The sequence below is a fragment of the Alosa sapidissima genome, chromosome 9, assembly GCF_018492685.1.
Source record: "Alosa sapidissima isolate fAloSap1 chromosome 9, fAloSap1.pri, whole genome shotgun sequence".
NCBI classification, from domain to species: domain Eukaryota; kingdom Metazoa; phylum Chordata; class Actinopteri; order Clupeiformes; family Clupeidae; genus Alosa; species Alosa sapidissima.
Window position 1 is genome coordinate 2,297,495 of NC_055965.1, and position 12,387 is coordinate 2,309,881.

A 12,387-nucleotide genomic window follows, 5' to 3' on the forward strand; every position below is an offset into this window, starting at 1 on the left:
AGGCCATCTATGGTTACCGCCATCTCAATATGGAAAAGTCTTTAGGAGGAGCGTCCATTGTCTCTGATGTAAACTACCTTTTCATTAGCAAGTTATTTCTACATATATTTATTTATACATATATTTCTAGCACAGTTCTTAAGACTTTTATTTAGGACTGATTACCTAAATAATCATAACTCATGTCCTCTGTTTCTCCCCTTCTTCCTCATCAGTGGGTTAAGAAACAGACACCATACAGTTTTATTTACAGTAATTTCCTGTGTATTAGCTGCATCATAAGCCACAGGACAGTGTTTTATGTAAGTTAAAATAAACAAAACCATATTAATAGCATATTAACTGCCCCCGTCTATTATCCTCTTAGTTGAATTAATTTTGCCGCGGCTAATAGTTGGGAAATGACGTAATGGGACATATATCTTCTGTACAGCACAGCTCATGTGTATGTAGTGTATGGTTTAAGAGTGCACTGTATTCCGCTTGCCTACCAGTACTGGCATCGTTTGGGGTCATTACCGGTTTGGCGAGCGCAGGGTTGACCTGTTAATGCCTTGGGTGCTCTGCAGGTGACGTGCTGGTCCAGATCTCTGAGACTCTGCGCAGACTGACTGCTGAAATCGAGGGAGTGGTGAGTGCATCTGCACCTCGTCCTGCAGTACGTTTGTCAGTGCAATCATTGGCAGGGTGTAGTTGATCTGGCCCATTGCTTTCTCCCACTCAGTTCCAGTGGTTCCATATTGAAGTGCTGCAGGCGATGGACAAGAATGTGAAGCTGGATGAGGAGTACATTGATGTAAGTGGCTTCACGGCGCATTGTGTGGCCTTTTAACTTCCTAAGCTGATTAAGAGCACTGTGTCCTGGGCTGTCCGCCGGTCAGAGAGCAAATGACTCCAGGACAATACTCCACTCATACATGGTAGCCTGCCTGTGGTATGTGCTAGTGTCCTCAATGAAGGCAGCAATGGGTTAAACATTTCTACACCGCAGACTTGCTTTTAAATCCAGTATATGTGTACAGTATATGATACATACTGTACATACATACGTACATACATACATACACACAGGGTGCGATTTGTGTAAAAACCAGAGGGGGGGATGATTTTGAATAATTTTGTAACCCCCCCCCCCCCCCCAAAAAAAAAAAAATGTCATGGCTAATAATACCTTATATTATTTTTGCCACCTTTGTAACATTTTAGTTTTAGTTGACCGTGGTGTATGACTTTAAACAGCGAGGGTGCTTGGTATGATGATCAGCTCCTCTAATGCAGGGTAGGACTACGTTTTGACAAGCATACAAATGCACCTTGTTCTTGCCCCATCTGAAATGACTTCTCTACTTTTGCTGCCTCCATCCTTTCTGTATTTGTTGTGTAAAAAAACGTTGTATATGATGGCACTGAAGTCTTAAGTTAGTGAATTGGCTAACAGTGTTAGTTGGTAACCAAATAGCCTACACATTGCGTTACACGCTGCGTAGGCTACGTGCATTCTCTCTCCTGCTGATTTGCGTTCAGTAGCCAAGTGCGTAATATTGCAAAAGTTGAAAAAATAAATGTGTTTATTGTAGCCTACAGAAAATAAATAGCCTATCATACTGTCCGTTAATTGCCTACAGTGCAGTGAAGAGTTTGGAGAGTAAAGTTATAGGGCAACTTGAAGTTTTATGAAAATAATTTACGAACCAGAACATAAAGACCATGAAGCTTCTATTTCTTGCAGCTGTTAAAACACCCGCTAGATAGTTTAAATACCCACCAACATTCGTTTTTGCAGTACAGATTATTTCTAAAAGTTATTTGTCTACTACTGGCTGATTTATCAAACTAGTGCTTTCTCGTTCGTCCTCCGCAAACTACAGGTGTTTCGGTAGAGAGCCATTGAATAAGCGATGCCAAGCAATTTCTGTAACACTTTTTGTGACATTCAGCAAATATCTCCTCATTTAATGTAGGTTCCTTCGGACAATAGGCCTACGTTCTACTCTACGTGCAGTTGTCCTCCATCTCAGTTGCATCAGTTTTCTAATTTTGAAGGTTCTAAAACATTATTATGCTTTATCCTTCTCGTTTTCTTTCATTTGTCCAGCTAACTTTTCCATTGAACCTAGCCATTTATGATGGATTACACACTCGACATTTTGAAATGTCCTGCACGATCAAGGCCAAATTAAGTTATCACGCAGCCACTGTGTCAGCAGCATCAGTGCTGACGGTGACGGTGCGTTTCTGATGTCAGATTATTATGTAGGCTAGCCTACTAGACTGTTCTCACGTTGCAGCGCTTTACTTATATGAAGTAGCATTAATCAATATGAGGGGCAGAGGGGGATAAATGTTGTCCCCCCCGACGATAAAAATAATTTAGCAGAGGTAGGAATAGGAAAACCAGAGGGGGGGGAATCCTCACCATCCCCCCCTACAAATCGCACCCTGCATACACATACACATACACATACAAATACTATACACATACACATACATACATACAGCCTTAGTGTGTGCGCTATAAGTCCTTCAGCTTCTGCAGTGGGGTGGTGTGTTTGTGACAGTGGGTGACTGACAGCTGTGACCCAGAGGAGAGTGCAAAGCACGAGGACTATGTGTTTGAGGAGTGAAGAACATATATAGCTTTAGGGGGAGAGTGTTATATATGTAGTGTGGACAGGAAATGTTTATCTAAGCGTGTGTGTGTGTGTGTGTGTGTGTGTGTGTGTGTGTGTCCAACAGGGCAGCAGAAGGGTGTATGAGCTTGAAGTGAGGAACCAGGCCGCAGCTCTGGAGAGACAGTTAAGAAGAGGAGCTTTCAGAGACTCGCTGGTGAATGTCAACCCAGTACTACATAGACATTTATTTTTGACCTCTGCTGACAGTGTGATCACTTAAAATCCCTCATCTTCAAAAAACTCACAGCTCCTCAGAGAATATATCCTCTCATAGCACTTACAAACTAGCCTTGCTAATTCTAGCACTTCCGACTAGAACACTTGACTGTATAAAAACAGCACTCAATGATGCACTTGTTCTTATTGTACTCTACCTTTTAAATTGTTCTAGAATTGTTGGGAGAATTGTTTTAAAAAGCTTTAAACTGTTTTACAACGTAAGTTGTATGCGTCAGCCAAATGTAATGTATAAGTATAAGTATAAGTATATATACTCTTTTGATCCCGTGAGGGAAATTTGGTCTCTGCATTTATCCCAATCCGTGAATTAGTGTAACACACTCAGCACACAGTGAGGTGAAGCACACACTAATCCCGGTGCAGTGAGCTGCCTACAACAACAGCGGCGCCCGGGGAGCAGTGAGAGGTTAGGTGCCTTGCTCAAGGGCACTTCAGTCGTGCCTACTGGTCAGGGTTTGAACCGGCAACCCTCCGGTTACAAGTCTGAAGCGCTAACCAGTAGGCCACAACTGCCCTATAAATTCAGTTGTCTTGCCACAATCTATGGAACTTACAGACAACATTAAATTATTAAATTAGTAATGTCATTAAATTATTAAATTAGTAATGTCATGTAATGTAAAATTTTTTGCAATTCTTGAGCCACACCAGACGTTTGACTAGTAGTTTCCTTGCCCTGCCTATAATGAGGTCACTAATTCTGCTTACATTAGCTTAGTTGGGAAGCTCTTGTAGTATTACTACAGCACTGAAAGGCCTGTGTGTGTGTGTGTGTGTGTGTGTGTGTGTGTGTGTGTGTGTGTGTGTGTGTGTGTGTGTGTGTGTGTGTGTCTGTCTGTCTGTGTGTCTGTGTGTCTGCTTTGTGTGTGTGTGTCTCTGCTTTGTGTGTTTGTGTGTGTGTGTGGTTCAGGAGAGCAGTGAGTACATGCAGTATCTGAGACAGAGTAACCATGAGATCCTGAAAGAGGAGGAGAGACGCTACCGCTTCCTGGCAGAGAAACACTGCGGCCTCACTCAGTCCCTGCTCTTCCTCATCAACAAGGTAGAAAACACACACACACACACACACACACACACACACACACACACACACACACACACACACAAACACACACACACACAAACACACAAACACAGGGATATAGAGATCTGAAACGCCTGGTTAGAGACACAAAGTTTAAGGTGTGTCCAGTCCACATTCTCTAATTTAACGCCGTGGTTTTGTGACCAGAGGCCAGGCGCATTGTTCAAAAGGGTTGTTTCTTAATCAGTCATGGGTGTGTTTTGGCCGTAACTTCCTTTAAACCAATGAGAGTGACACTTGTTCGCTTTAACAGCAAGCAATTTTGACAGTCAGTGCATTTGAAGGAATCTGTTTGCACACAAGACCGTGTACACAACATTCCCCCAAACTTTGCTTTATTAAAACCTGTGTGTGACTAGCAGAGTATAGCCTACATGCATCTATTATTTGAACTCATAGGCAAAGTGAAACTAACTTCACTCTGGTCACATCTTGTGACAGTGCGTCTTTAGCTGTGCTTTTGCGCCTTTCGCTTTAGACCAGGTTTTTCTTGGTCAGTGGCGTAATGATTTTTAGAGGGTGTGTAAGATATCGATTTTTGGATCAGGCACCAGACAACACCTATTTCTTTAATTGACACACCTGTGGGCGCCATGTCCAATTCAAGTGGAGCGCATGGCGAAAACTTCATCACTGAATTGGGTGTAAGATAAGAACAAGCCTTGCGTCACGCTTGGCGCCAGGAGGAATAGGATAGGGCCTACACACACACACACACACACACACACACACACACTCTCATACCTCACATTCACTCAGAGCAGCAGTGTCTTCTCTACCTTTATAGTTCAGAACAATTTGTTCAACACACTTTATTCAGGAACATTCTTACTAGGAATGGCTGAGCATAACCTGAACGTGCCGCCTGTTTCAGACAGGTGCCTCACTGCACCAGAAAGGTGAGGGCTGGAAAGAGAAGGTCAATGAGAGCAGATCAGCCAGACCACGGACCCCCACACCCCTCGACCAAGAGGCCCAGGTGAGAAGAAGAGGGGGAAGAGATGATGAGCAGTGACTTCCATCATAATGAATACAATTCCTCATACACTACAGCATTTGCAGTGAGACACACTGCTCCACTACTGTCAGAGGAGATTCAAATAAATGGTTCTATTACTGGACAGCAAAAGCATCTCACTCCCTGGCAGTCTTAAGGACATGACATGTGTTTGTTTGTCTTCTGTTGTGCTTAGCTGAGGAGCTCTCTGACAATGCTGCTGCAGACTGGGGAAAGAGAGGAGGATAGAGTTGGACGAGAGCAGCAGCCTTTGGGAAGAGTGCCCTCCAGGGGTAGGAGGAATGCATTGCACCACTGATGCCGTAGAGTCAAGCATGTATAGAGCCTGAGAAGAAATGATCGCCAGTGTGTTCATTTTTTAAGGTTTTGTTTCATGATTCACAATCACTCACCATCTCAGTGAAGGCGTGAGAAGTAAAAAAATGTTTGGAATGATGACCTGGACATAACATAAGTCTATATATGGACTCTTTCTCCATTACTAATGATTCTCATGACACTCATATCTATGACATGTGTTCTGTATTATCTTTAGGGTGTGGTGCGCTTACATAACCAGTTATATACACAGATTACTGTCCTTTCTTTTGATCCCTCTCCCCATCTCTTTCTCTCTCTCTCTCCCACTCTCTCTATCTGTCTCTCCCTCTCTCTCTCTCTCTCCTTCTCTATCTCCCCCTCTCTCTCTCTTTTTCTCTCTCTCACTCTATCTCTTTTTCTCTCCCTCTTTCTCTATCTCTCTCTCCCCCTCCCTCTCTCTTTCCCTCCCTCTCTCTCTCCCTCTCTCTCTCTCTTTCTCTCTCTCCCCCTCTCTCTCTCTCTCCCTCTATCCCCCCCTCTATCTCCCCCCCCTCTCTCTCTCCCTCTCTCTCCCCCCCTCTCGCCCTCTCTCTCTCTCCCTCTCTCTCTATCCCTCTCTCTCTCTCTCTCTCTCTCCCCCCCCCCCCCAGCTCCGTCCCCTCTGCCCAGTCGTTCCCCGCTCCAGCTCTGTGGGGGAGTCTCTGGGTCTGAGTGGGGGTCGGCCCATGCGGACGCTCCTCGCCCATCCCGCCTCCTCCAACCCCGTGCTCCTGCCCTTCTCCTGTGGTGACACCGTCACCGTGCTGCTGCCCGAGCCCCGTAACGGCTGGCTGTACGGCCGTCTGGACAGCAGCCTGCGGTGAGCGCCACTGGCCCTTCACCGGCCCCGATAAGAGTCGGCCGCCTCAGGGCACCTCAGTCATTCACAGCTCAGGCAGCCTGGCACAGTGTCAGGGTGTTTACGGCATGCACCCTCCCTCTCTGCCACAAGGTTATTGCTGACAGAGACGTTTGTTTTGCACTAGGTCCCTGTCACTCAACTGCATCAAATTGCTGACTTAGATGTTAGGAATTTGATTGAACACATATACTCATAAAAGGCACACAGTATCCTTGGGAAGATATATTTTTGATAAGTGCCCTACCCCATATTAAATGTTAATTCTGAGAGACTTTCTGCATTTCAGTCTATTTGGCTACCTGGTGGCTAGAGGGGGAATCTTTCCAGTGAGGTGTACTGCGGTGTTGTTGTGAGTGGTGTGTTGAGGTGTTGTTATGTGTGGTGTACTGAGGTGTTGTTGTGTGTGGTGTATTGAGGTGTCGTTGTGTATTAAGGTGTTGTGTGTGGTGTATTGAGGTGTCGTTGTGTATTGAGGTGTTGTTGTGTGTGGTGTATTGAGGTGTCGTTGTGTATTAAGGTGTTGTGTGTGGTGTATTGAGGTGTCGTTGTGTATTGAGGTGTTGTTATGTGTGGTGTATTGAGGTGTCGTTGTTTATTGAGGTGTTGTTGTGTATTGAGGTGTCGTTGTGTTGCTGTGTGTGCTTGGTCCTCCTCGTGTGCAGGCAGGGCTGGTTCCCCGCTGCCTATGTGGCTCCCCTGGAGGACTTCCTCCAGCCTTCAGGCTCTGGGTGAGAAAACTACAACCTGAAGCTATGTAGTCAACACTGATAGTACAGTCAGCTCAACTGACTCTACACATCAGTCAGTTCCACTATTGCTTTGGCTTGAGTTCATCTTCCCTCTGTGACCTCTTGACCTTTCTATCTGCAGTGGGGCCTCTATTCGAAGCCACAGCATGAACAATATATTTGAAACGGCTGACCAGTCAGACAAAGTCAACGCCAGAAGCGAAATCCCACCCCCGACTACTCCTGTCCGAAGGAGCTCAGTTGACATTCGCTCGGTCTCTCCCCTTCCTGAGTTCTCATATGAAAGCAAAACCAATCAGAAAAGCTACAGTGAAATCCCGCCCCCTGTCACTCCACTTCGGAGGGCATCTGTGGACGTCCGGTCAGTCTCTCCTTTGCCTGATAGGAGGGCCGAGTCTCATTTTGACAGCAAACCAAACATCAAAGGCTTTGATGTCACCCCCCCAGCCCCACCTCCTCCTCCTCCTCCTCCGCCTCCTCCCCCTAAGACACCAATGGAGCTGAAACCTCCCGTCTCTCCACTCCCTGAGAGGAAAACGGACTCCAGCTCTGGGGTTAGCATTGGCCAGCTTCATCTGTACTGTAGTCTATATAATGTGTTGCTTATAGAATGTTTTATTTTAATCAATGTATTAATAATATTTTTGAACAATAATGAAGTATTGATATATCAACTTCTATCACTGTATATAGTGCACTGAGTAAAAGGTATGTGTGTGACTGTGTGTCACATTCCATATTTCAGAGATCTACTCCTCATGGGACGTTACCAGAAAACCCACTCTTCCCAAGGTGACGCAGCTCTTGGTTTGTCCATACGGTTAACAGGTGTTAGCAGGTGCATGTGTGCTTGTGCCTCTCCCCTCACTTAACTTTTCTTTATTGGGTTCTCATAGGGGCACCAACCCATTTGCCACAGTGAAGCTTCGCCCAACCACCACCAATGACAGATCTGCCCCACGGATTCAATGAATCTAGAAAAAACCTGCAATGGTTAGGTGCAGTGACCCAAAGTGAGATAAATTTCACTTCTTTGGAAGTGATATGAGGAGCACCTTGTAAGTGATGAAATGAAATATTTAACATTGCCTTTAGTATATGAAATGTACGTTTATGTAGGTGTGCTGTTGAAAGTGTTCTTAGGTCTTGAACGTTTGGTGGGTTTCTATTTGACTGCTACTTTAAAGTAGACTTTTTGAAACATTTCTTTCAAATTTCACTAACAATGACGTTAATGATGCAATTGTAAATTGTGTGTCCTAAGATGCCCTGGTGATTTTTGCCCATGTGGAGACAATATAACTCACAATTCATTAAAACAACCAGGCCATTAAAATAAATGTACTCAATCAGTGTACTCAAGACATTGTTTTATTTCTCATTGGGATCATTCCCCTCTTCATAACTGAAGCTCATTGTCATCATTTTCATGTTTTATTGGCATATTTAATCATATTTTATCGCTCAGCAGGGGGATGGGGAGGTGGGGAGGGGGGGGGGGGGGGTATGCAAGTCATGGCAGAGAGAGAGGGGAGAGGGGGGAGGCCAGAGAATGACTACTGTTTGTGATAAGACTACGATAGGTAGACTCAGGTTCAGGTGAGCAAAAGTGAAATCATAGTGTACTTTAAATAAAAGACGACGTCGACACGCACAGTGTGTTTGTATAAAAAGGGGGATGGAATAAATAGAGAGGTTTGTTGGTGGTTGCTGCCTCTCTGTCGCCCCCTGCTGAAGCTCTCTGGTGGTGGCTCTCTCGCCAGACCAGGAGGCCTAGAGGGGAGGACAGGGGTCAGGTGGGGGGAGAGACGCGGGGTCAAGGAGAGGGAGAGGAGAGGTAGCCAGTGGGGGCGGCCAGGGATATGCCTGTTACTCGTGTACCAGGGCTTCGAACTCTGGAAGAAAAAAAGACAACATAAAATAAAGATGAGTTCACTATTTGGAAGTTATCTCAGAAAGACACAACTGGAATGTGAGTGTGTGCATTTATATGGAGGATTAATGTAATGTTTGCCATTGTGGGAGTGCATTAATGACTCCATTACATTGCATGTACATGTGAATCACTAAGAGGAAGTGTGCCTCTATAGCAGTTGTGTACATAGAGACGGACACGTGGAACGGGTGTCTCAGTCTCACCATCAATGCCGATTTTTCCATCTCCATCCTTGTCGGCAGCTGACAGGAATGTTTTGGTCTCCGCATCGGACAGATCTCTTCCCTCTGAGGAGAAGCCCTTCAGCACAAACCTGGAACACAACCATGGCAAGTTAGGGCTTCACATTGCCCTCTTTAGCACTGTCATCCCTGACCAACCTGGCAACCCCCTCAGAGGCTTGGCACTGCCACTGACAGACAGTTCTTCCTGGTGATAAATGCAGCCTATAGAGTCTAATACCCGCGGCTGCGGGCCAGATTGACTGTGTGTGTCAAGCTGAAATGCCTCCACGGTGAGGTGATCAATATTTATCTCCTGCCAGTGGCACCCATATCGCTCAGTGCCCTTGGAGGGCTGATGGGAAAATTGCATAAATGTACGGAGAGAAGGCAGCTCTAAAATTGATTCAGCAGGACTGCACTCTGTATAAGTATAGCTCTGACCTCCCTACCAAATAGAGTGTGTCCAAGCAAAAGGCGTCAGCGCCCGTGGTTCATGAGTCTGTGTCCAGTTTGGGTGCGACCGTCACAACACTGCTTCAGTGTACTGCGGGGGTTTGTGTGTGTGCGCATGTGTGTGCATTTATACAGAGGATTAATATAATGTTTGCCGTTGTGGGAGTGCATTAATGACTCCATTACATTGCATGTACAGAAACTCCTAATGCCATCAAACTGGATGTTTCGAAGGGTTGGTTCTAATCTAATCAGTTGGGTATGTTCTTTATTAATTTGTGTGTGGTTACTGAATGAGAGTCCGGGATGCTTGTTGTTAAAATGGTGAATATGTACAGCAAGTGCAGGATTGTTCAGTGGTAAAGAGTAATCACACGTTTACATGTGTTAATTGTATTGCCATGTATTAGTGTGCTAGGTTTGTGTGTTTTCATCTGTTGTTTCTTACTTGAGCTCCTCCTCTTCAATGTAGCCACTCTCATCAACATCCAGCACCTTGAAGACCTGCTTGACGTTATCAGCAGACATGGCCTTCAGGCCCACCATGTCAAAGAACTTCCTGTAGTCAAAGGACTCTGCCACTGTTCAGGGTAGAGATAAGATATTAATCACACATCCAGTACATTTACACATGAATACACACTCAGTAGTAAACTGACACATGTCACATACTTGAGAAAAAAAATGAAATTTAAATCATGAAATCTTTCATAAGCTGATCACAGTCTCAAGCAGAAAAGAGCACTTTTACCCTTGAATGCATCAAGAGCCTTCTTGATATCATCTTCTTTCAAAAAGTCTTTCATCGCCATCTTGGCACCTAAAAAACAAGGAAATAAGAAAGTGAAAGCTATTTAAAGATGATGGTGAACTAGGCAGCATCCAGTAACATTTACATTTTTTTCAGGAATAGACATTTGTCACAGAGCTATTATATAATGAACGATTGCATATGCTAAATATATATCAACACTTGGCAAAATATTCAGGCTTGTGCTAGGATGCTATGTTAAATTGAACATTAGTATTTACTTGAGAGTTCTCCATGCTTGTGCCAGAGAAATGCCATGCATAGATGCCCTTGAGTGTGCACACACATTTAGAAACAGTGGTACCTCATCCAACTGAGAAGTGTTTGCCAACTTCATTTGATTTGTTTTTCTCTCCTGTTCAGCCCGTGAACTATTTGCTGGGATTGATTTCAGGTGGCTGTCCTTTCTCTATTTACATTTCACACATACTTCTCCTTCATGCGTCATGCTTTTCTTTCACTGTCCCTGTGGCTCCTCTTCGCATGTCCAGCCTGGTCTTTGTGGCTCCTATCAATATCCCTAATGCTGTAAAACATTTGCTTACAAACCACTGGCGAGCTATGATCGGCCTCTAACACTCTCACTAGATCTTTCACTGATGATGTCTAGTCTGTTTTTGTCTGTGGTGCCTTCACACCTGCCAAAGCATCTCTGCAGGATCCCATTGGCACCCCACTACTGCTGAGTGATGGATGGACTAGTGACTGGTTGTAAGTACTGTATGCACACAGACACCAAACATTGCTGCTCAAAACGGTCAGTTTACTGCACATCTATATATATAAATCTATATATTATATTACTGTATTAAAGCATGTAAGCTTAAGATTATGAGCAGATATTTGATTCATTCTGGTAGACCTCCTGTCAACACAAGTACGACATTGGAAGGTGCAATATATCTTTATGCATGTTGTCCTAACTCAATGAATAGAGCCATTGTAAAGGCACCTTGTCGTAATTGTCATACAGCAAAGTACCTCCCTGTCAGATCCTCAGTAATTCAAGAATCAGCAGGAGTAAACCCATCCAATTCCACTGGCACCGTTACACCAACAATCATGAGTGGCTGGGCGCGGGCCTGGGATACTGGACACGGCCGTTACTTCAATTACTCTTATCTGCACTGACGGCTTCTAGCGTAACCCTGAGAGCTGCCGTCTCCTTCCTGTCCGGCGTTCTTATTTGTTGGTTCCAGTGTTCCTTTGCCTCGGGTCCCTTTGAACAACTGAGAGCCGAAGTCAAACACTGCTGCCGGTGCCTCGGGTTACTCATAAGATGTCTTCACTATGCCACACGGTTATTTTGGTATAAAAACAAGGCCACGGTCAGTTGAAGAGCACGGTCATGAATAAATTAGGCCAATCTGTCTGAAACTTAAGTGACCACAGGAAAACATGCTCCTTCTAAGTTCATTGAATTGCAGCTGCTAAGATTGCTGTTGTCTTTCCTATACAGTACATCTTTCCTATCCAGTGTTTGTGAAGCTGAAACCACAGTACAAAGACACCTTAGTCTGGTATTTAATGTCTGAGCTACTTCAGCACAAAAACACTTCAGCATAAACATCATGTGTGTGTGTGTGGGTGTGTGTGTGTTTAAGAGAGAGAGAGAGTTTCAAAGAAAGTGTGTGTCAAAGAAGTGTGTGTGTGGAGTGAAGTTCCTAGAGTATGAGTGGTGGGTTGGGCAGAAAAAAGATCTCTGGAGAATGTGTTATGCTGCACGAGGAACTCTATCCCTCTGTCTGGATGTGTGTGTGTGTGTGTGTGTGTGTGCATGCACGCATATGTGTGTGTGAATGTGTCTTGCATATGTATGTGCACACGTAAACCAAGGCTGAGATCACAGAGGATAAACTTTCATGACATTTGGAGTCCCTTGGCAATACAGAGTGGCTATCCTCTCCAGAGAGCGCAGAGTTTGACCTCAACAAACACTTTACTGACTGGGTTATTTAACCTCACATCCAACAACTACTACTGAAGCATCATTAAGAGG

The 12,387-nt window shown here is 44.6% G+C and overlaps 2 protein-coding genes across 3 annotated transcripts in view; one reads left to right on the forward strand and one right to left on the reverse strand.

Annotated features, from left to right (window-relative positions):
- The window catches only part of baiap2l2b (BAR/IMD domain containing adaptor protein 2 like 2b), an 11,014-nt gene extending 2,701 nt beyond the window's left edge, over window positions 1-8,313 (forward strand). The window contains 12 exon segments of the mRNA XM_042103858.1: window positions 570-631; window positions 725-796; window positions 2,737-2,826; window positions 3,823-3,954; window positions 4,871-4,975; window positions 5,190-5,286; window positions 5,965-5,990; window positions 5,992-6,173; window positions 6,878-6,943; window positions 7,086-7,518; window positions 7,710-7,756; window positions 7,861-8,313. Of these exon segments, the coding sequence (XP_041959792.1) occupies window positions 570-631; window positions 725-796; window positions 2,737-2,826; window positions 3,823-3,954; window positions 4,871-4,975; window positions 5,190-5,286; window positions 5,965-5,990; window positions 5,992-6,173; window positions 6,878-6,943; window positions 7,086-7,518; window positions 7,710-7,756; window positions 7,861-7,936 (1,388 nt within the window). The 3' untranslated portion in view covers window positions 7,937-8,313.
- The window catches only part of pvalb7 (parvalbumin 7), a 32,214-nt gene continuing 28,140 nt past the window's right edge, over window positions 8,314-12,387 (reverse strand). For both annotated transcript variants that reach the window (XM_042103942.1, XM_042103943.1), the window contains exons 2-5: window positions 10,329-10,397; window positions 10,026-10,158; window positions 9,104-9,213; window positions 8,314-8,859 (exon numbers count right to left, since the gene is read on the reverse strand). In XM_042103942.1, the coding sequence (XP_041959876.1) occupies window positions 8,834-8,859; window positions 9,104-9,213; window positions 10,026-10,158; window positions 10,329-10,389 (330 nt within the window). In that variant the 5' untranslated portion in view covers window positions 10,390-10,397 and the 3' untranslated portion in view covers window positions 8,314-8,833. The remainder of the gene's footprint in view (window positions 8,860-9,103; window positions 9,214-10,025; window positions 10,159-10,328; window positions 10,398-12,387) is intronic.